At 44.1% G+C, this 21,656-nt stretch overlaps 1 protein-coding gene across 2 annotated transcripts in view; it reads right to left on the minus strand.

The window, feature by feature from the left end:
- Positions 1-21,656, minus strand: part of MTHFD1 (methylenetetrahydrofolate dehydrogenase, cyclohydrolase and formyltetrahydrofolate synthetase 1) — a 56,711-nt gene that overhangs the window by 24,148 nt on the left and 10,907 nt on the right. For both annotated transcript variants that reach the window (XM_082734152.1, XM_082734151.1), the window contains exons 2-9: positions 17,002-17,086; positions 9,638-9,697; positions 9,173-9,226; positions 8,210-8,346; positions 7,973-8,073; positions 5,613-5,749; positions 4,606-4,717; positions 361-488 (exon numbers count right to left, since the gene is read on the minus strand). In XM_082734152.1, coding sequence (XP_082590278.1) covers positions 361-488; positions 4,606-4,717; positions 5,613-5,749; positions 7,973-8,073; positions 8,210-8,346; positions 9,173-9,226; positions 9,638-9,697; positions 17,002-17,086 — 814 coding nt within the window. The remainder of the gene's footprint in view (positions 1-360; positions 489-4,605; positions 4,718-5,612; positions 5,750-7,972; positions 8,074-8,209; positions 8,347-9,172; positions 9,227-9,637; positions 9,698-17,001; positions 17,087-21,656) is intronic.

A 21,656-nucleotide genomic window follows, 5' to 3' on the forward strand; every position in this document is an offset into this window, starting at 1 on the left:
AAGCAAGACAAACTTTTTCTGAGGTTCTTCTACTCCCAAGTAAATTCGTATTGTGCCATCCTTACCTTCCTCTATTAATATGACTGCTTCCCTATTTCTGTTCTAACAGTCCCTTTTTTCCCCCCTTCGATAGATTTGCATCCTTACTTCTGATGAAGTTTCTACCTGGGGAAAAAACCAGTACCTTGAATTCCGTCAGCTTTCTGCAACTATTACAGAAACTTTTTTTATGGGGGTCTGACTGACCTATAACGTTAGTTTCAGGTATACAACACGACCATTCACTATCTGTATATACTGCGAAATGATACCACGGAGAGTCCAGTTACCCTCAGTAGAGAAACTTTAATTCACACGCACCTGCATTAGCATTGCCACGGTCATGGGCCCCACGCCTCCAGGAACCGGAGTGATGAAGCCTGCCCTCTCTCTGGCCTCACTGTAGGCCACATCACCCACCACTTTTTTCCCATTTGGTTTTGTATCATCTGGTCAAGGGGGGAAAAAAAATCAAAGCAAGGTTCAGAATTGTAATTCGGGTGTTTATTTCCAAGTTAAGTGATCAATGATCATAGCTTGTGCCAAAAACTGAGTAGAGTTCAGGGTGTGTAGTCCCATCAGGGCTCGAGCACCTACTAGACTTCAAAGCAATAAGATGACAGGTGTTCGCTATTTTTGAGGTAGAAACTTATTTTACCTGCAAAAATTCACAAGGTGCTTAAGTGGTTTTTCAGGACCAGGAGAATCCTTTCGCAGTCAGGTGGCAAATAAAATACCAAGTGTTTTTTATTCTTAAAAACCAACTACCCAGTATATAATGAGCGCCTTTTAAAATGTTAATTTGCCGAGGCCTACAAAGGAATTTTTTGGGTGCACAAAGCTCCAACTATGCCACAGCTGCCAGATACCGTTTCTACAGCAACTGTCAGCATTTTGTAAGCTCCAAGCGTGAGCTGGAGGAACAATTCAACATCCAATTCCAAAGACAAGCAGCTACTTAAATGTATGCAAAAGGCAAAGAATATAATTACACTTCCCTTAAAAGGATACAAGAACAACTACAAATCTTACCAGCAAAGAATAGCTATTCAAGAGAACAAAACCCAGTGATGCATCACTGCTCACTCAAAGTACATCCTACACTTGGCTTCAGGGCACTTCCAGGAGGGGCTGGAGGACAGGACCAGCTTTGCAGGCTCCCCAGGCAGGATCTCAGAGGATCTTAGCCATTTCACCACTTGTCTTTGAGCGGATCCCCACAAGTGAGAGAGCCAATGTTAGAGTAGGGCCAAGAGTAAGACTCAAGAGACCGAAGTTCTAGAATCAGCTCTTCTAACTAATGCCAGTCCTCAGCCCCTGGGAGCTCCTTACTGATCGCAAGCCCAAAGACGACAAGAACTCACACTACCTATTTCCCAAGCTTGCAAAGAATCAAGTGAAAGATCGTGTGGATGTGTGAAGCTGGGAAAGCATTCTCGAAACATAAAGGTTTCTCTTCTCATCCTAGAGACAGAAGATATTTTCTAAATGTACTTTAAGGAGCTGACGAATAAAGCTCCTTGGGGTAGTGTCAGGTTTCTAGAAGCAGAAAACTTCCTCTCAGAACCCCAGAGTTGCTTCGAAACACCGAGGAGCTATGGCTAAGGGGTTTGCCCTTCATGCAGGTCTCAAGAGGCTAACACAGACATGAGCTTAAAATACGGTGCACCCCTCTGTATTTGTGGTAGTGATTTTAGTATCTCCACATACAGGAGACCTATTAGTTACCACACAACTAACTGCCGCACAAGGGGGGCTGTTTTGCTCCTTAAACAAACACTATCATGTTCAACTGGAATGCCCGCTGGTACATGTCCAGTGTTTCATGCGAAGTATGATGTCGTCAACAGAAAAAGCAACCATTATCAATCAAGGTGTATGGCTTCAGTAATCAACCAACATTCTGATTATCTAGCCCAGCCCTAGCCCAGCCCTAGCCCAGCCCTAGAATTCCCCTTTCACGGGAATTCCAATTACAGAGTCCCATCACTGAGTTACAGACCAGTGGGTGCACTAGAAGAACCAACAATTCTTTTTTGCAAGTGCCTTTTCAAGGCACCATATTCTGTAACTGGACCACATCTTGACTCATATTTTGATTATTTAAATCATTTGCCTGGTCCCCTCATGGATAACATCCTAAGTCATTTACCAGAATAAGAATGAACTAAAGGGGCGCCTCTGGGTTAAAGCCTCTGGTTTCGGCTCAGGTCATGATTCCCAGGGTCCTGGGATAAAGCCCCACATCGGGCTCTCTGCTCTGCAGAAAGCCTGCTTCCCCCTCTCTCTCTGCTGGCCTTTCTGCCTACTTGTGATCTCTGTTTGCCAAATAAATAAATAAAATCTTAAAAAAAAAAAAAAGAGAATGAATTAAAGTATATATTCTTTTTTTTCGAAGAAAAAAAAAATAGGAATACTTTTAAGGTTCAAGTGCAGAGCAGAAGTACTGGCCAGAGAAACACGTCAAAGTGTTCTTCCTACTTGGCTTACTAAAAACAAGTGGAGAAGGAGATGATAATATACAGCCTTACCAAAAGTTACTTGTTTATTTACCTCTACAGCTGACCAGATATTGATCTGGTCTTATTTATATTTCACCATCTATGTGAAGAATAAATGTGAACCGGACAATGAGTTCAATGTTTAAGTGAACATTTTATACCTCTCTGTAAGACTCAAAGTTCCCATCCAGGCTTTTTTCCTTCTCTCTCTCAAACCCCCGCCCCCACCAAAAAACCCCAAAAAACCAAAAATAAAAAAAAACCAAAAAACCAAAAGCAGAAATATGATACAGAAGATGCAGGGTTTAAACAGAATGAGCCTGAATGTCGTATCACAAGTACTCAAAGTGAAGAGTTGTAGGAGAGCAATTTCTTTATCACCCATTAGATAATTACAATATAAGAATATGAGTGATCAATTATGAGCTACTGTCTTAAAAGCATGGTAGAAAGAGTGGGAGGGAGGTTAAAACTGCTGAAGGCTTGACAGTGACTAATGTCCCTGGCAGCTTAGTGTCTATGCTCCAAGTCTGAGACGGGAAGGAAGAAAAAACACTCTTCTAGCTCTAAGTCCTTTGACAATTCAACAGGTGTTGAGTGCCGGCACTTAGAAGGCAGAAAGCCAGACCTGCTGGAGCAGAGACCACGCCCCATGGGGGAGGACCACACAGGATGCCCCATGCAATGAAAGAGACACCTAGTTCTGCAGGAAGGAAGAGAGGGAGAGCAAGAGATTATTCCTTACCGAAGGGAAATCAGACCAGGTTTAGAAAGAAGAAGGGGCATTCTGGGCAGAGAGGTGGGATGAGAGGGGTTAAAACTGAAGATCAAAGTAGGGCTTTATCTGATCACGGAGCCCACGTGGCACCTGATGCACAGAAAAAGTTGTCTGATTAAAGACTCTCTTTTCTCGGGGCGCCTGGGTGGCTCAGTGGATTAAGCCGCTGCCTTCGGCTCGGGTCATGATCTCAGGGTCCTGGGATCGGGTCCCGCATCGGGCTCTCTGCTCGGCAGGGAGCTTGCTTCCCTCTCTCTCTCTCTCTGCCTGCCTCTCTGTCTACTTGTGATTTCTCTCTGTCAAATAAATAAATCTTTGAAAAAAAAAAAAAAAAAGACTCTCTTTTCTCGAATCTGCGAGGCACATACACAAGGATTCACTGTATCAGCCTGTGAAATTTTATGTGTGAGAATTTCACGATGAAGCAACAGCCTACTGCACGGAGGACTTGGGTGTAGACACCACCAAGGACAAATAAGGCATGTGCAGAGAAGGGCACGGGGTCCGCTTTACAACCATTCAAGACAGCGGTTCACCAAGTGGTGTGAGAACAAAGGCCCAGAGGCGGCTGCAGCTAGTGTGGGCTAAGCAGTTTGACAAGCGGCGTGGGAGGAAGACGCTCCACATCCAGACCCACGAACACGGCAAGAACATGCAGATGGCTGTGAGTGGGAGTCAGCAGGCGGCAGGAGATCAAGAAGTGATTTGCAGCCATGCATCCACCTGAGAGGGCAGCACTCCCCGGGGACATCGGTGACAGAAGAAAGGAAAGACCTTCTGGTACTTAAAAACTGATCAGATATAGGGACCAATTGGGAGGCAAGGACAGTGGGCCGGCTTGACTGTCGCGGCCTAGAAGAGCCTGGGTCCAACATCTTCATTGTAAAGCCCTCCTAGAAGACTCTTGGTGAAGTGAGCCCCTCTCCTGGAATTACACAGCACTCCGTAAAGACACTGTATCTTAAATACATTCATCTTTTGTTAAAAATAAAGGGGGATCTGTACGCGAAGGGTGAGTGAGATCTGCCCCTCCCACACTCTCCTCTGATAAAGTCACTCTGGGAAAGGCACAGCACAGTGGCTAAAATCCTGGGCTCTACTGTCCTGCTGGCCATGATGCTATCTACCAACTGTCTGCACCATGGGCAGGACACCTGCTCTGAGCCTGAGCTCCTCATGCCGGAAATGAGACAAGGGGTTCTCCCCGAGGCTTCATTCAATGACCTAGGCGTTGCTCTCCGACCACCCCACCCTCAGAAACGACCTTCATTCTCCAGCAGCACTCACCAGGGACATAATTGATCCCGCAGTCGATGACTATTGCCCCAGGTTTGATCCACTCCCCTTTTACCATTTCTGGCTGACCAGTTGCAACCACCAGGATGTCACCTTTATTTACCTAGGGAAAGAAGGTTTGACTTCAGAAATTACATGGTGGAACAATAACAATAAAACCCAAACCCAAACCAAAACCAACAATCTGGAAGTGGAGCAGACTAAGCTTTGCACGACACTGTTCACCACCACCAGCTGCTCTGTGCGGGCCGCACACCGTCTCCGCCGGCTCTTCATGGGCGGTGCCCGTTCCCACACATGAGGAAATGCTCCCCGGTACTAGATATCTTCCTGAGTGGGGAATGTGATGAAAACATACAGGGCCAGGAGGGGCATGGGCTCGGAGCCGGAGGCCCGGCTCTGAATTACGTGATGCTGGGAAAGGGCTCCCTCTCCTACGGGGTACTGGGACCAGCACCTCATGCAGAATGCCACTTGGGGAGAATTAAAAGAGAAGGTGCGCTATCAACACAGACAGGTACAGGTGAGGACTCCTGGGCTTAGGAATCCAATGCTGGGTCAAGAACAAGATAAGACAGATGTCACAGAACCCCTGTCCACAGGCCTCTCTGAAGCACCTCCACCAGAGGCCACCACTCTGTTGCACACCTGCGATCTGGCTGCTGGGCTCCACCCTCGTTTCTCTATCGCTCATCCCTATCAACCTCCACGCAGGCTGCTACAAAAAAAAAATATGACCGGAACACGAGCTACATGATGGGCAGGTCTTGTAACTGGAATTTGTTTCTTTGTCATGTAAGTGAGACAAGAAACCAGAGAATGGCCACAGGGGTTCAGTGAAATACTGAAGGAGGTAAAGGACATGGTAGTGTTTGGCACTTAAACGTCCCCTGTTTCTGTCATGTGAGAAGACCTACCACACACATGCACACACACACACACACACACACACACACACACACACACACAACTCTCCCACGGCTCTCTGGACTCCTGACCTCTTCGCCTAGATTGGCAGTCTTGGAGTGGCAGGTGGTCACCGTGGCATGGTTCCACAGAAGCAAGTCATGCATGGGGGCACCGACTATCTTACTGCGCCCGACCACGACCGCGTGCCTTCCAGCGATCTGCACCCCTGAAAGAAGACCAGGCTGAGTCAGAGCATTGGCAGAAGCTGCCCTCTTCACATGCCACCTAAATGGGAAAATGCAGAACAAGCGCACAAAAACGGGTTCTTAGCATCAAACAGAAATCTTCCTAAAAACATCCCTTCCTTGGCAATAATACTCTCAACTCTAGGATTTCAGTGACAAGTTGGGACTTGTACTGTGTCCTTCTTGCTGTGGGTTTTCGGGAGCAGCCGAAGCCAAGATCCATTCATTGAGTCATAGGGAGTGGGAGGAAAACCTACACGCAAAGTAAAAAGAAATCCTGACATACGGCTAAATGGCCATATGGAAGAAGACAGTAGATTTACTTACGTGGGAAAAATAGTTATAACAAATAGGGGGCATGTGATGGGCTGGAGGGAAGCAAAGGCAATTAGATGAGGATCAGTAAGTCTTTCCAGCTCTGCTAAGTTTATTTATGCTGTTCCTCATCCACATTTCTCCTCTGGCATAGGGCCTGAGCCACAGGGCTATTTGCAGGGAAGTGATAAAGGGGAACTTTAAATGTAGCAGAAAGATTTCTTTTGTTTACTCAGCATCCATTCTTCGGGCACTCTCACAATGTCCTTTTCAGGACTGACATATTCAATTTTTTTTTTTTTTTTAATTTATTTGACAGAGAGAGATCACAGGTAGGTAGAGAGGCTGGCAGAGAGAGAGAGAGAGAGAGAGAGAGAGAGAGAGAAGCAGGCTCCCCGCCGAGCAGAGAGCCCGATGTGGGACTTGATCCCAGGACCCTGAGATCATGACCCGAGCCGAAGGCAGCGGCTTAACCCACTGAGCCACCCAGGCGCCCTGACATATTCAATTTAAGAGATGGTTTGGGGTGCTCACCCACATTTCTGCCCCTGACCTATGAGGCACTAGGCTGGAACTTCTCTGGGCCATCAAGGAGAGCCCAAGGAGCCATCACACAGAAGCAAGCAGGGATAAGATCCTGAAAGCCTGAGCCCCTCTACCCAGTCCAGCTGAAGTGAACTCTTGCTTAAGGCGGGTTGTGTTTATTTTTATTTTTTAAAGATTTATATATTCATGTGGTGTGTGTGTGTGTGTGTGTCTATGTGTGAGAGAGAGAGAGAGAGAGAGCATGAGCAGGGGGAGGGACAAAGGGAGAGGGAGAAAATCCCAAGCAGATCCCACACTGAGCATGGAGCCCAACACAGTGCTTGAACCATGACCCTGAGACCATGAGCCAAGCAGAAACCAAGAGTTGGACACTCAACTGCCTGAGCCACCCAAGCACGCCAAGGTGGGTTGCATTTAAACTGTGCTTCTTATATAACATTAATTTATTTTAAAAAGGTAAGCTTCTACATAATGTTAACATGATGAACGCCTAGAAGTAAAGCCCTTAAAGTGTGAAGTGTTCAAAAGGTACCTTACTCTACACGTCTTAGGATTCAGCAAAGAACTTGAAGCTGCATTAGGGGAAACAGCTTCACTATTAATAAAAGTGGGAAGCCTACAGCTGCTGTGGCTCAGGGGATTTGTTTCTATCAAGTTGCAATACAGTTTGCTAAATATGCTGGAGTATAAATTTAGTTGTAGGACTGAACGGTAATAACTGTCCCCAGGCTGATAGCCTGACCTTTTCTTCCAACCACAGAAAACTTTCATTTACATTGGCCAACACTTTCCACTTAAAACTTCTGATCCACTTCCTTTAAATAGGACACATTTCCTTGTAAAAAATAACCTCTGCAAAAAGTGTTCATGATGAAATTAAAATACCAAGATGTTGACTAGGTAATGGGGTAGCATGGCCAACTGTTCAAGAGATCTGTTTCCAGCCATCTGTCGAGTCCTCAAACTATTATGAAGACTCAGGGCCCACTTGGGGGGTTGGGACTTTCCCTTTTGTCTGAATTCTTTTTATTTGATAAGTTATTTTTTCATAAAAAATAAATTTCTTTGAACTCAAATAACTCTGAGTTCAAATCTTGCCCCTGCTACCTGTTGGACAAGTTATGCATCTCTCTGAGACTGTTTTCTCAAGCTGTTGCGCAGTAACAGAACCTAGTTCATACAGCTGTTGAGAAAACTGAGAATTTAGGTAAAGCTCCCAATTGACAGGACCTTGAGCCAATCAAGTCCCGTTATTTAGGACCCACAGGGTACCTCCTCCCTGCCTCCCTGTGTCAAGAACAAGCCCAAGAAATGGTGCTTTGTTTTCATTCATTTGTCTTTACCTGTCTCCTTGATGAGTTCCAAGCATCCTTTAGGCGTACAAGGGATGAAACAGTCATTTAGGTCACCTCTAGCAAGTTTTCCAGCACTGATGCTAGTTAACCTAAGTCAATGAAAGCAGTGAAGGGGGAAAAGAAAGTAAGTAGATGTCTCTCTTTAGATGCACATATGGTTTGTTCCCGAAACTGAAATGTACTTGGAATTGTGCAACGTGACACGGAGAGCCAAGGCTCACTCACCCATCCACATCCTTTTCAGGTACAATCGCATTGACCACCGCTTCAGTATTAATGGGGTTCTCTGAATCTAAAGGCAGCTGCACTATGAAACCATGTACAGTGAGGTCTTCATTCAGTGACGTAACGTACTTCAGCACCTAAAAGTAGTACCACACACCATTTGTATGTTAGAAACCAAATAGATGGAGAAACACTTTTCAGTCACTCCATCTTCCCCCCAGGAAGCTCCCCTTGAGCCTGAGAGCAACTCTAACACCAGATGTAATCTTCAGGGTCTGGTAAGAAATTCATCAAAAGGGCTAATAAGAACTTCAATAGTAATACCCATGTCACTCACGCCAATCAGGAGTTCTGTGAAGACAGGAATGTTCCATCACGCATGTTTACCATACAGTAGTGGTGAAGGAATATTTGAAATGTGGCTAGCTAGCACAACTAAGGAACTGAATTCTGCATTTCATTTTAATGACATGGACCCTGGAGGCTAGTAGCTACTCCACTGGACGGCACAGACGCAGGACATTTTTGTGACCTCAGAAAGTTCTTTTCCTCACCTGCTCCTTCACTGTTACTCTCTCCACCCTCCGGGAATCGCAGTTCCAACTTTATTCGCTGATGATCTGTTTGGCCTATTCTTGACCACCACAGAAATGAAATGCATATTGGTTTTTAAAAGGCAAACAGCTACAGGCCCAGGATCAGTTTTTAACGAACACTGCAGGGGATCTGAAGCACACGACACCGTGCAAGCAGGCATGGAGTACAAAGCCGCCATACCCTAGGACGGCACCATTTACTCCGCAGGTGTTTGCAAAGATATTCTGGAGGCAAAGTCAGTCTGTGAAGGAAGAAATTCCTCGAGGTCCTTCCTGTGGCCAGTGTACCAACCCCTAAAATTCCGCTAACCCCAAATCCAGAGAGGATCCAGCACTTTAGCTGCCCTCTTATCAATCTGTTGCTCACCTCAGATTCTGTGGCCGTTCTTGGTAACTTAATGTGTGTGGCTTTGATCCCAATCTGCAAAAACGGACATTTAAAACAGGTAAGTGGCAAGAGAACGTGAGGCACGGGCCCATTTCTTTCAATCACGATGACTGAATCAAATCTGGGGCCCTTAGTCCCCATTTCAGCCTCGTACGTTCTGAAGAACCAGTCTTTCGTTTTGACCCATTCACCCTTTACTTGCTCACTGTGACCACTGCACTCAAGCAATTTCCAGTCCACCGTCTCTGCTTTTTGGGAAGTCTAGGGATCACTGATTAGAGACATCCAAGTGCAAACCAGAGACTGCAGCTTAAGTCCGCATTTCTATCTTGCAAAACTGAGACACTCAGGTCTGGGCAGTGACAGTTTTACAAGGAGGGGTGCAAAGGGCAAGGTGTCACCAACTAGAGCTGGGGTAGGGGTGACGGCTGTTCCGGGCTTTACCTCTTCAGCAGCCTTCAGCTTCACATTTATATAAAGATTAGAATCATCTCTGTCGCCAACCTAGAATAATAAATACATGCAAATCAGATGATCAAAGAAAGGCAAAGTGTACAGAAAAGCTTCTGAAATTTTAGTTTTGATAAAAGGAGTGTTTAATCATGAGACTCCTGTTGCAGAGAACTTTACAGGAGAATGGAGAATGTTGGGGTAGGATGGAGACAGCAACATAGGTGGTGTTACCAATCCCTCCCCAAACATGACCCACCCGAATGCCACTGAAGAAAAGCCACAAGAAAAACAAACAAACAAAAAACTAGGGGACATCTGCATCTGCCTTGGAAACTGAGCGCAGATGCCACAGGCCTTCCAGAAACACGCGGAATTTGTCAACCTTTGAGCTGACATACCCGAACAGAGCACAGAGGGCTGAACTGTCATCAGGCAAGAAAAACACCACGGCCGTGGGAGCCCGGAAAACCCAAAGGGTATATTCTGCACCCCCCCCTCCCCAGGGGCAGTGGAAAGTTCTCTTGCCCAGCTACACAGAGAAGAGAAACCAGCTGGGGTGGAACTAATTCTAGCTTACACAGAAGAGACACCTCTGCAAGGCAAAGGGCAGTCCATGGCCCTCAAGGCAGAGAGGAAGGCGTGGCGTCCACTGAACCAGTATGCCTCGTCTCACTATGGTGTTCCCCCCGTTTCTTTCATCATGAACATATATTTATAATTTTTGGTATGTAACCATCAATCTGTAAAACTTTATTTTACAGGTATTTTTCCATGTTCCAGTGACGGACATAAATTTCATTTCTGCTAAAACTGCAGAGGGGAAAAACAGCAGGCCCACTGATACAACAGACAACCAATGCATGACTCCTCTTAACAGGACAACCACAGAGAAAGAGCTGGCCTTAGGAACAGAGTGTTTCCAGCCCTTGTCACGTTGCTGCTGTCAGTGGAGCCTCTCCTGAAGGTCACAGAACCCCACCTTGCACTGACCTTCAGCTGTCCTTTGTACAGATAGTTCTCAGTTTTGCTTGTGCTCATCTGAATTTCATGTCGGAAGAACCCACAGAGGGGAATTTTATTTTTTGTGGGTTACATGCAGCTCTGTGCATTAGCTGCTTCCTGTGGGGGAAATCACTAGAATTTTGGAGCCTCTCATGTTTGTTCCTTGGCCATTTCCTACATGTGCTCCTTGCTGATACCACCCAGCCCTCTGGGATTCAGTTATCACATTTGAGAAACCCTGGAATTCTTAGATCTGAGTGGAAAAGGAGGTGGTTTCCCATACAACAGTATTGTTCTTCACACTTACGTTAATATTTATAACTATAATGAGTTATCTAAACTTAACTCTGAGATTAAATGGTTTGACTGCTCACCTCCGGTCTGTTTTAAACCACAACTTCTCTGTTCTATAGTTTATCTTCCTACATTCCCCCAGGTAGCTGAAATGCAACCTGAAGTCACTTTCCCAGAAAAGGTATGTGGGGTTTTTTTGTTTTTTTTTTTGAGTCTATGCTATCTGGAAATATCTTTCTGCTGTTTTTGCCCTTGACAGGATTCACTTGGCTGAATCTGGAGTCACAACATTCTCCTTCAGAGATGCTATCTTCGGCATCTGGTGTGACAGAAGAGAAGTCTCAAGTCTGTTGTTGTGGTTCTTTTATAGGTAACTTGTTTTCTGGCTACAGGTTTCTAAAAGAATTTTTCTAAAACTCCAAAACCAGGGGTACCTGGCTGGCTCAGCTGGTGGAACATGCAATTCTTGATCTTGGGGTTATAAATCTGAGCCCCACATTGGGTGCATAGATTATTTAAAAACAGAATCTTAAAAAAACAAACAAACAAACAAAAAACCCAACAACAACAAAACCATAAATTTCAAAGCTGCCACCAGTTTTAAGAAAGAAAATGTAGGGCGCCTGGGTGGCTCAGTTGGTTAAGCGACTGCCTTTGGCTCAGGTCATGATCCCAGCGTCCTGGGATCCCTGCTCCTTGGAGTCTGCTTCTCCCTCTGACTTTCTCCCCTCTCATGCTCTCTCTCACTGTCTCTCTCTCAAATAAATAAATAAAATCTTAAAAAAAGAAAGAAAGAAAGAAAGAAAGAAAATGTAACAGTTATAAACATGTATCAAAGTTTTATTATAATCCTAACGCAAAGGAAAAGACCTCTCAAAAGCCAATCCAAAGGCTCTCAGTATGGACATTTTATTTTTAAAATTTTTTTTTTAAATTTTAAAAATTTACTTGAGAGAGAGAGAAAGAGAGAGACCACAGAAGAAGCAGACTCTGCACTGAGCAGAGAACCCGACGCAGGGCTTGATCCCAGGCCCGGAGATCATGACCTGAGCCGAAGGCAGACGCTTATCCGACTGAGCCACCCAGGTACTGCAGTTCGGACATTTTGGAGCTGAAAATGGTTATGCAATCATTGACAGCCTAGGGACTAGATGCAGAAAGAATGTTTAGTTGAGAACAGTAGATTCTTGACTGACAGTCAAGTGAGTAGGTGGAAGACTGGTTTCTGAGAACAAATCTTAATCCTATCAATTTATCAAGAAAATCACTGAAACATTTTATCAGTAATGCTAATTTCTTCCTCTAAAAAGGTGAATTGCATTAGTCTAAAAAGGGCCTATCCCTGAACAAGTTAGGGACTTTTTTTTTTAAAGACAGAGGGAGGGGGAGAAGAATCTTTTTTTTTTTTTTTAAGATTTTATTTATTTATTTGACAGAGATCATAAGTAGGCAGAGAGAGAGGAGGAAGCAGGATCCCTGCTGAACAGAGAGCCTGATGCGGGGCTCAATCCCAGGACCCTGAGATCATGACCTGAGCCAAAGGCAGTGGCTTTAACCGACTGAGCCACCCAGGTGCCTCTACAAACCATTTCTGTACAGGGTCAGAGTACATATTTTCGCTTTTGGGGGCCATATACTCTCTCATATATTCTTCTGCTTCATTCTTACCCTTTCCAACCTGGGTAGCATTTGGATATGGACCACAATTTACTTATCCCTGGCTTTTTTGTTGTTTGTTTGTTTTTAATCTTATTTATTTTATTCTGAGAGAAAGAGAGTGAGTGAGTATGAGCAGGGAAAGGGAGAGAGGCAGGGGGAAGGGACAGACCCTGTACATATTGTCATACATTCTGTAAAGGACAGGGTGGGTGTGGTTACATGGATTATGACCAGTCCTTCATTTGTAGCTGAAAGACAGACAGGAAGTGTCCAGATCAGAAGCCTAAAACCTGTGAGCAGGTGACTATAGTGGCCCCAGAGGGTGGGAGAAATAGAAACTGAAAGGAGCAAAGAGATTCCCAGAGTTTATGAGAGGCAAAATCAACAGCATGATATTTCCCTACATCTAAGGGACTGAAGGAGAGAAATCCTAAAGAGAAGGGCTTGGCTTTCTGGTTGAGTGTGTGGGAAGATGGTGTCAGTCACCAGCAGGGAGAAAACAAGAGGTCTGAGAAAGCAGGGATGTGATTACAACATAACGTGTAGGCCTTGCATCATGGAAAGATGTTGACTCTGGTGCTAAAGTGCAAGATTACAATATTCTACCACTGTTTCATTGGCAAGGACACAGAAGACAAGCTGCAGAACAGTGTTTATGTAATGAAAACACTTGCAATCAACAAATTTAAAATACAAGTTTGGAAGTCAATCTTATAAACAGGAAAAAAATATCGTAATATTGCTAAAATTGGAATTTTAAAAAATCCTTTCTGAAACCTTCTGAAGGCTTTACAGAAATAAAGTTCTTGCCTACCACATTTACTCTTTCTACAACAAACGATTCTCAAGAATAAACCAAGAGGGGCGCCTGGGTGGCTCAGTGGGTTAAGGCCTCTGCCTTCGGCTCAGGTCATGATCCCAGCATCCTGGGATGGAGCCCCGCATCGGGCTCTCTGCTCTGCGGGGAGCCTGCTTCCTCCTCTCTCTGCCTGCCTCTCTGCCTAATTGTGATCTCTGTCTGTCAAATAAATAAAATCTTTAAAAAAAAAAAAAAAGAATAAACCAAGAAATAACTGGTCTGCCAGATGTACCACGTGAACACCCACTAAATACCCCTTCGATTCTCATTAATTTGCAAAAAAAGGAAAAAACCCACTACAGCAGAGAACACACCAGGCAGAACCACAGGCCTTTGTGCTTTTCTTCTCAGCTAAGGCCTCTTAGATAATGAACAGCAATGGGGGAAAATATTTAAGAAGTATTCACTCCGATATTCTCGATGAACACAGTACAGAAACTCAGCAAGGGATTAAACTGATAGCACGTAGACACACAGAAATGTGAAGTGAGGAAACAGGCGTCTCTGAAGGGCATTTCAAGTGAAAGTTGTCAGTCTCCTGTCATCCAAATCAACCCTTCAAATGTGCATCTGTCCATCTGTTCATACGAGAGACATTTGTTGAATGCCTCCTACAGGATGAATCAGGTGCTCAGGGAAGAAACCCTGGAAAGGGGCCTAAACCAGGAAGGATTCTCCCAGGCAGCTGAAGAACTAGGTGAGCTTACTTAGGGAAAGAACAGGTGGAAAAGAGGCTGGGGCATTCAAATGGTTTGGGTATCAGGAAAATGAGGAATAGTAAGCAACGGAGATTAGAGAAGGAAGGGAAATGAGAGATGTCCTAAAAACCGAGTCTAGAATTCAGAAGAAACCCAGGTTTAGAAGCTACTGACCTAGAGCTGGTACTGAGAGCCAAGTTAAACTGCCAGATTTGGGGCAGTGGTTCTCAAAGCGTGGTTCAAACACTCTGGGGGGGGGGGGGACTCCAAGACCCCTTCAGAAGCTCTGTGAGTGCCAGACTGCTTTATCATGATACTACGACATCATCTGCCTTTTTCACTGTAGGACTGACATCTGTATTGACAATGCATAGGTTAACAGTGGGTAAAACTGCCAGGGACACAGCAGAAAACAAGGCAGTGGCACCAAACTATACTAGTCACACCCCACACACTCAGTGAAAACAGATGCCAATTTCACTTGGAAGTGCTCTCTCGATGGGGGCACCTGGGTGGCTCGATGTGGGGCTCCCTGCTCAACGGGGAGTCTGCTTCTCCCTCTCCCTCTGCCCCTTTGTGCTCATGCTCTCTCTCTCTCTCTGGCTCTTGCTCTCACTCTCTCTCAAATAAATAAATAAAATCTTTTTTAAAAAAGTGCTCTTGGGGCACCTGGGTGGCTCAGTGGGTTAAGCTTCTGCCTTCAGCTCAGGTCATGGTCTCAGGGTCCTGGGATCCAGCCCCGCATCGGGCTCTCTGCTCGGCAGGGAGCCTGCTTCCCCTTCTCTTTCTGCCTACCTCTCTGCCTACTCGTGATCTCTTTCTCTCTGTCAAATAAATAAATAAAATCTTGAAAAAAAAAAGTGCTCTTGATGAAGCAGTAAAAATTATTCATTTTATGAAACCTGAGCCCTTGTGTACATGTCTTTTTAATACCCTGTGTCGAGAACTGGGAAGCATTCGTGAAGCACTTCCATCCCACACAGAGGGTTGTCACCAGGAAAAGCCCGAGTTTTTTGCCCTCGCAAGCAAAACTGTTGCATTTTTAAACAGAACACTATCTTTATTTGAAGAAACCAACAAACCGTGATTATTCACGCTTGCGTATTGGCAAATATTTTCTCAAAACTGGACAAAGCGAGCCCACTACTTCAAGGAAAACAGCTAACAGTATTTGCTGCCAATGGTAAAATCTGCGCTATCGAGTGAAAATCAAAAATTTTTTTATCCACTCCTGGGAGCTTGATAAACTTCTCAGTAATTTTTTCTGATGAGTTTGTTGGCAATATTAACGCTTGTAACTTTCTTTTTTTTTTTTTTTTAAGATTTTTATTTATTTATTTGATAGAGAGAGATCACAAGTAGGCAGAGAGGCAGGTAGAGAGAGAGGAGGAAGCAGGCTCCCCGCTGAGCAGAGAGCCCGATGTGGGGCTCCATCCCAGGACCCTGAGATCATGACCCAAGCCGAAGGCAGAGGCTTAAACCACTGAACCACCCAGGCGCCCCTGTGACTTTCTTTATATTGCATAATGAAATGCGTTAACATTTGGAAGGGCTGCATAATTCAGTGAACCATGATTTTCCAAATGAGAGATGAAGGAGTAAACGAACCAAGCTGGGTAAAGAGCCCTTCAAACTGCAACAGAATACAACAGATATTGATGTAACCGAGGAGGAACGTTCACCTGCACACTTTCCGATTCCATACTGCGACTAACCTGTAAAAACTTTTACAGGGTCCTGTTGTAGTAACAAAGAAAAACAGCCACACTGGGGCGCCTGGGTGGCTCAGTGGTTTGGGCTGCTGCCTTCGGCTCAGGTCATGATCTCAGGGTCCTGGGATCGAGCCCCGCATCGGGCTCTCTGCTCCGCAGGAAGCCTGCTTCCCTCTTTCTCTCTCTCTCTCTCTCTGCCTGCCTCTCTGCCTACTTGTGATCTCTGTCTGTCAAATAAATAAATAAAATCTTTTTTTTTTTTTAAAGATTTTATTTATTTATTTGACAGAGAGAGATCACAAGTAGGCAGAGACACAGGCAGAGAGAGAGAGAGGAGGAAGCAGGCTCCCTGCGGAGCAGAGAGCCCAAGATGCGGGACTCGATCCCAGGACCCTGAGATCATGACCTGAGCCGAAGGCAGCGGCTTAACCCACTGAGCCACCCAGGCGCCCAAATAAATAAAATCTTTAAAAACAACAACAACAAAAAAAAAACCAGCCACACTTCTCCGGGAAGACAACTGAAAACACCCTTCCCTTTTACAAATATACATTTATAGGAAACCAGATTTTCTTCATTTATTTCACTCAAGCCAGCATGTGACAAAAGGCTTAAGGCAGCAGCAGACGGGAATCCAGCTGTCTTCTATTTAGCCAGATAATAATAAAAAAATTTTGCGTTTTTGCAAAAATGCAAACTAATGTTCCTCTTCTCACTAAATTTTGTTTTTCAAGTCATTTTTTTTCTCCTAAGAATGTTACTTATGCTAACATGTAATAAACTTACTACCGGCATTTTTAAATGTATAAATATTTAAAAACTTATCTTAATTCCAAATACAGTAAATATCAATGGGTAAATCCATATAAACAAAAGCTCTTTAAGGTCTTAAATTCTGAAAAGTGTAAGCAGTGCTGAGACCAAAGGGCAAGAGACACTGTACTAGGGAAAAGGAGCCCAGACAGAAGAGCGGACGGCCAGGACACACTGACATCTACAAGCTGAGCTGAAGAAGGGTGGTCTAAAAAGAGAGGATGAGGTTTTGCAGAAAACCAATAAAACAAAAGGACAGTTGTGGTACTGAGAGGTCTGGAGAGGAAGGTTTTAATGGAAATAACACGATCACAATACCTGTAAAATTGCCAGGCCTGGTGTAAAACCAGGAACTTGCTCCTTCATCTGAGAGACTTGGTTCTTCAGTCTCTCCCTTATTTGCCTAGAGGAAAAGGAAAGGTTGGAATTAACATCAAAGGTTTCAAGCACAAGTAAGCCATGTGGATTATTACATGCATTTCTCTCTTAAATTCAAAACACCTTCACTGAAGAGACATTATGTGGTACATTCTCCAGGACTCAAGCAGACACGGGTCTTTTCTAACTCCTGATGACACTGACTGGGCTACGAGGTATGGGGAATTATTAATTTAAAACATTTTAGTTATCAGAAAAGACAATTATTATATGAACTCACTCATATGTAGAATTTAAGAAACAAGGCAGAGGATCACAGGGTAAGAGAGGGAAAAATTAAAGACGACAAAACCAGAGAGGGAGACAGACTGTAAGAGACTCCTAATCATAGGAAACAAACTGAGGGTTGCTGGAGGAGAGGGGGGAGGGAGGGATGGGGTAACTGGGTGATGGATAGTGGAACCAGTATGTGTTGCAATGAGCACTGGGTATCATATAAGACTGATGAATCACAGACTTGTAGCCCTGAAACAAATAATACATTACATGTTAATTAACTGAATTTATATATAAAAAAACCATTTTAGTTGATGGCATTCAAAATCACACTGTGAACAAACAGAAACTTGAACCAGTACTTGTGGAAGGCTGCCAATCCTCATCTTTTTCAGCATTTCCTCTCTCCAGGTGCCATATGAAAAAACTTTGCAGGGAAGAACTAGATCTCACACCCGCTCAACTTTCCCCCGTAAGATGATCACAGTGCATTCACATAAGACTGAATCATAACCAATGAATCCCACTCCAAAGACAGTATGAACTTAAAAACTATATCCTAATTAGCAAAAGAATTTTCCTCACAAAAGAATTTAATGCAAGGTAAAAAGTATAACCTCTCATGAAACAATATGAAATTTCTCAATAATACAACAGGACATCAAGTACATTCAATCACTCCCATAAGTAAACATTCAAAATAGTCCAACTTTGCCCAGTCACGAACTTGAACAGGCTCTGTCTCTGGTGAAGGAGCCCTTTTGTCATTTGCCTTTCTTCATCTTAACCATCTCTGACATAGAACTATATAGGAACATTAGCAAACATCTCTTCCCTCTTTCTAATGTGGTTACTTCCAGATCCAGTTCCAAACCACTGACATAAATAGGCACAAATAGATTATTTGGATTAGCCTCGTCAACGTTAAGAATGTTGAATGATACAAGAAGTCATACTTATTGAGTTCAAAACTGTATTTCTAGCTAGTGACCTTATTTTTAAAAATCAATTGCATCAATTATCCTATACAATAATACAGTTCAAAAGGATGAATAGACTGTTGGGAGTTTCTTTCACTGGGATTTGACCTGAACAGAGGCCACAGTTCTGCTCTGACACAAGAGAACAGGAAATACTGGAGCCGCCATGTTTTCACCGGCCTGCCACTGAAAGGGCCCAGCAGTCCTAGTCTTGGCTGCTTCCCTGGGTGACTGGACAGAGTGCTGGACTACTCCCGGCTGAACTGGGAACAGACTGTAAGGGGAACGGTGAGAATCAGGGACACAAGCAAGAAGTTATTCAAACTGCAAAGGTCTAGACACAGGTTCCTATGGGCTCTCCTTTAACCCTCGCAACCCAAACAAAATTCGCTGGGCGGGGAGGCAGGTTTGGGGAATAACCATCTCTAGGCAGAATGTAAGACAGTAATAAGGAAGAGCAGCAGTAACGGCTCCATACAGGTATCCCCTGCTTTTCAACATTTCAGATTTCTCCACTTCACTTTTCAGAAACGAATCCAGAGGATTTTTGAGCTTTTTAAAAAAGATTTTATTTGGGCGCCTGGGTGGCTCAGTGGGTTAAGCCACTGCCTTCGGCTCAGGTCATGATCTCAGGGTCCTGGGATCGAGTCCCACATCGGGCTCTCTGTTCAGCAGGGAGCCTGCTTCCTCCCCTCTCTCTCTCTGTCAAATAAATAAATAAAATCTTAAAAAAAAATTTTTATTTAAGAGAGAGTGTAAATGAGAGAGTGAGCAAGCACAAGTGGGAGTGGGAGGGAGGGGCAGAGGAAGGGGAGAAGCAGACTCCCCACTGAGCTGGGAGCCCAACATGGGGCTTGATCCTGGGACTCCAGGATTGTGACCTGAGCTGAAGGCAGCCACTAAACAACTGAGCCACCCAGGTGCCCCCAGAGGATATTCACTTTTATGAAAAAAGGGAAAAAACAAAAATGGCATTCAGTTATTTGTTTTGCAGCAAGCCCTTATAGAGGCACTACTTGACTCCTTCCTGGGGAACTCAGCAACTCAGCCTCGAGCCCCTATAGCTCTGAACTGTGTCCGTGAGCATCTGTGCTTTACCTTGATTTATTTTGTGCATCTATTTAGTGAGATGTGTCTTAAGATATCGGAAAAGCCCAAGAGAGGTTTTTTTTTTTTGAGCCTGGAAATGCTCAAAAACTTTCCGTATGAGCTAATGGTAACAAATTCTTCGCTTTGTGCCACTTTGGTGTGTGAAAGTTTTCATTGGAATGCTGTACTTTCAAACTGTCAGGGAAATCTGTATCTGAGATTCTCAGTAATGTTGGAAACCAAGGGAAGAGAGGGTTTCCTTATCCCAAAGATGCAGAAACGGGCTCTGGGCAGTCCTGGGGCTTTCTGTGAGCCAACGGGAGAGGAAAACAGCAAGTGCAAAGGCCCTGAGTGGATAAATGAGGTCCAAGGAGAAGCAGTAACCAAATGAGACAGACCGAGGCAGCCTGTCTTTTATTGTATATGTGATGGGAAGCCTGAGAGGACTTGAAACAGGGTTGACATGATAGGACTTAGAATTTCTAAAGGATTATTCTTGGTTGCTGACATGATAGGACTTAACATTTCTGAAGGATTACTCCTGGCTGAATTGGGAAGAGAGGATCAGGAGAAAGGTGAGAATCAGGAACACCAACAAGAAGTTATTCAAATTGCAAAAATCCAGGCCAGAGGTGATGGTGGCTTAGACTATTGTATGGTATGCTGGCAAGAAGTGGTTGGATTCCAGATGTATTAACATGAAGCACAGAGAAAATGCCAGGGCTGCAGAGGACTCTGAGGTTGGGGGGGGGGGGCGGTTGGTATAAAATAGAGTGGGAAGAACTGACCACCACAAGTATTTTAAGTCACGGGGCAGATTCCATACTGATACTGCGAATTTATCCACCAAATCTTATAAGGGTTCTAGAATAATGGCCATCTGAGACTTGAAGAAAGGAGTCTAGAGGCAACTGAAAATAATACTTTTACCCAGCAGGTAGCAAGCTATGAGATCCCAGTACTACACGGTGGTAGAGGTGGAAAATATTTCAGCCCAGTAGGTTAAGAGCAAACAACAAAATGTTCTGTATCTTCTTGTCTTTTTTTTTTTTTAAGATGTATTTACTCATTTGAGAGAGTAAGAATATGTGTATGAGCAGGGGGAGGGGGAGAGGGAGAATCTCAAGCAGACTCCTTGCATGGCGCTTAGTACCACGACCCCTAGATCATGACCTGAGCCGAAACCAAGAGTCGACACTTAACCCTCTGAGCCACTCAGGTTCTGTTTCCTGTGCTATAATGTAAAATAGGTCCATGTATGCAAATTTTTTCCTAAAAAAGATAATAGATTGAGATCAGTTACACTGAATCCTTTAAACTTTTTCTAAGAAGCAGGACTGTTTTTGAAGTTGCATTAGCAGGGATATTCTTTCAACTAGAAAGATTTGTTTAAAAATGAACATTTTAGGCCTCTTCATAAGATGATCAGAATAGCAATGAGACATTTAAAAATACACATAAACCACAATCAGGAAGAATTAGCTCAGAACACTGAAGTAATAGGCAAAAAGTTTTCTGCTCTAGCAAGGGGGAAAAAAAAAATCAAGGCAGTTGAATTTGGTCTCCAAGGTCCCTTTGAAATCCAGCCCCCCCCCTCTTGGTTTTCTGGGCTGGCCCCTAACTGAAGAACCTTGAAATGAAAAGTATAAGAAGAAGAGCCAAGTGTCAAGCATGCCTGAGGCTAAGAAACTGTAGAAGACCTCTGTGGAGAGAAAAGTTAACCTCTCCCTCCCTCATCTACCTTTCTTTTAGTAGTGTAATGACTTAAATGGTAGGAAACTCCAGTTTTTACAGTTCTTATTTCCAGACAGTTAAAATGCTAGAGCAACTTCTGAATCACCTCCTAAATCAACAGAAACTTCCTTGAGTTGCAGATGCCTTGATTTCTAGCCATGGCCCATGAGTCACACTATCCTGGTAAAGATTCTGGGGCAAAGTGAGGCAGAAATAGGCACTTGGAAAGATGCCCTTGATCCCTGAATAGTAGACCTCCCAATGCCAGCCTGCATGAACATTCTCTAAAACCTAAGGGACGATACATCTCAATCCCAATGTAGGAGAAATCCGTACTAGATTATCAGTGAATGTGGTGAGACAAAGTAGCAGTAAACTATTACAGTCCTGTTAGACTGATACTAGTAAAATAATCATAGCCAATTAGATGTACACAAATACAGACGCAGTTTTAACTAAGTCGCTACTGGCATCTAGTGGGTAGAGGCCAGAGACGCAACTAAATATCCTACAGTG

The sequence above is a fragment of the Mustela nivalis genome (assembly GCF_964662115.1).
Source record: "Mustela nivalis genome assembly, chromosome: 6".
NCBI classification, from domain to species: Eukaryota; Metazoa; Chordata; class Mammalia; order Carnivora; family Mustelidae; genus Mustela; species Mustela nivalis.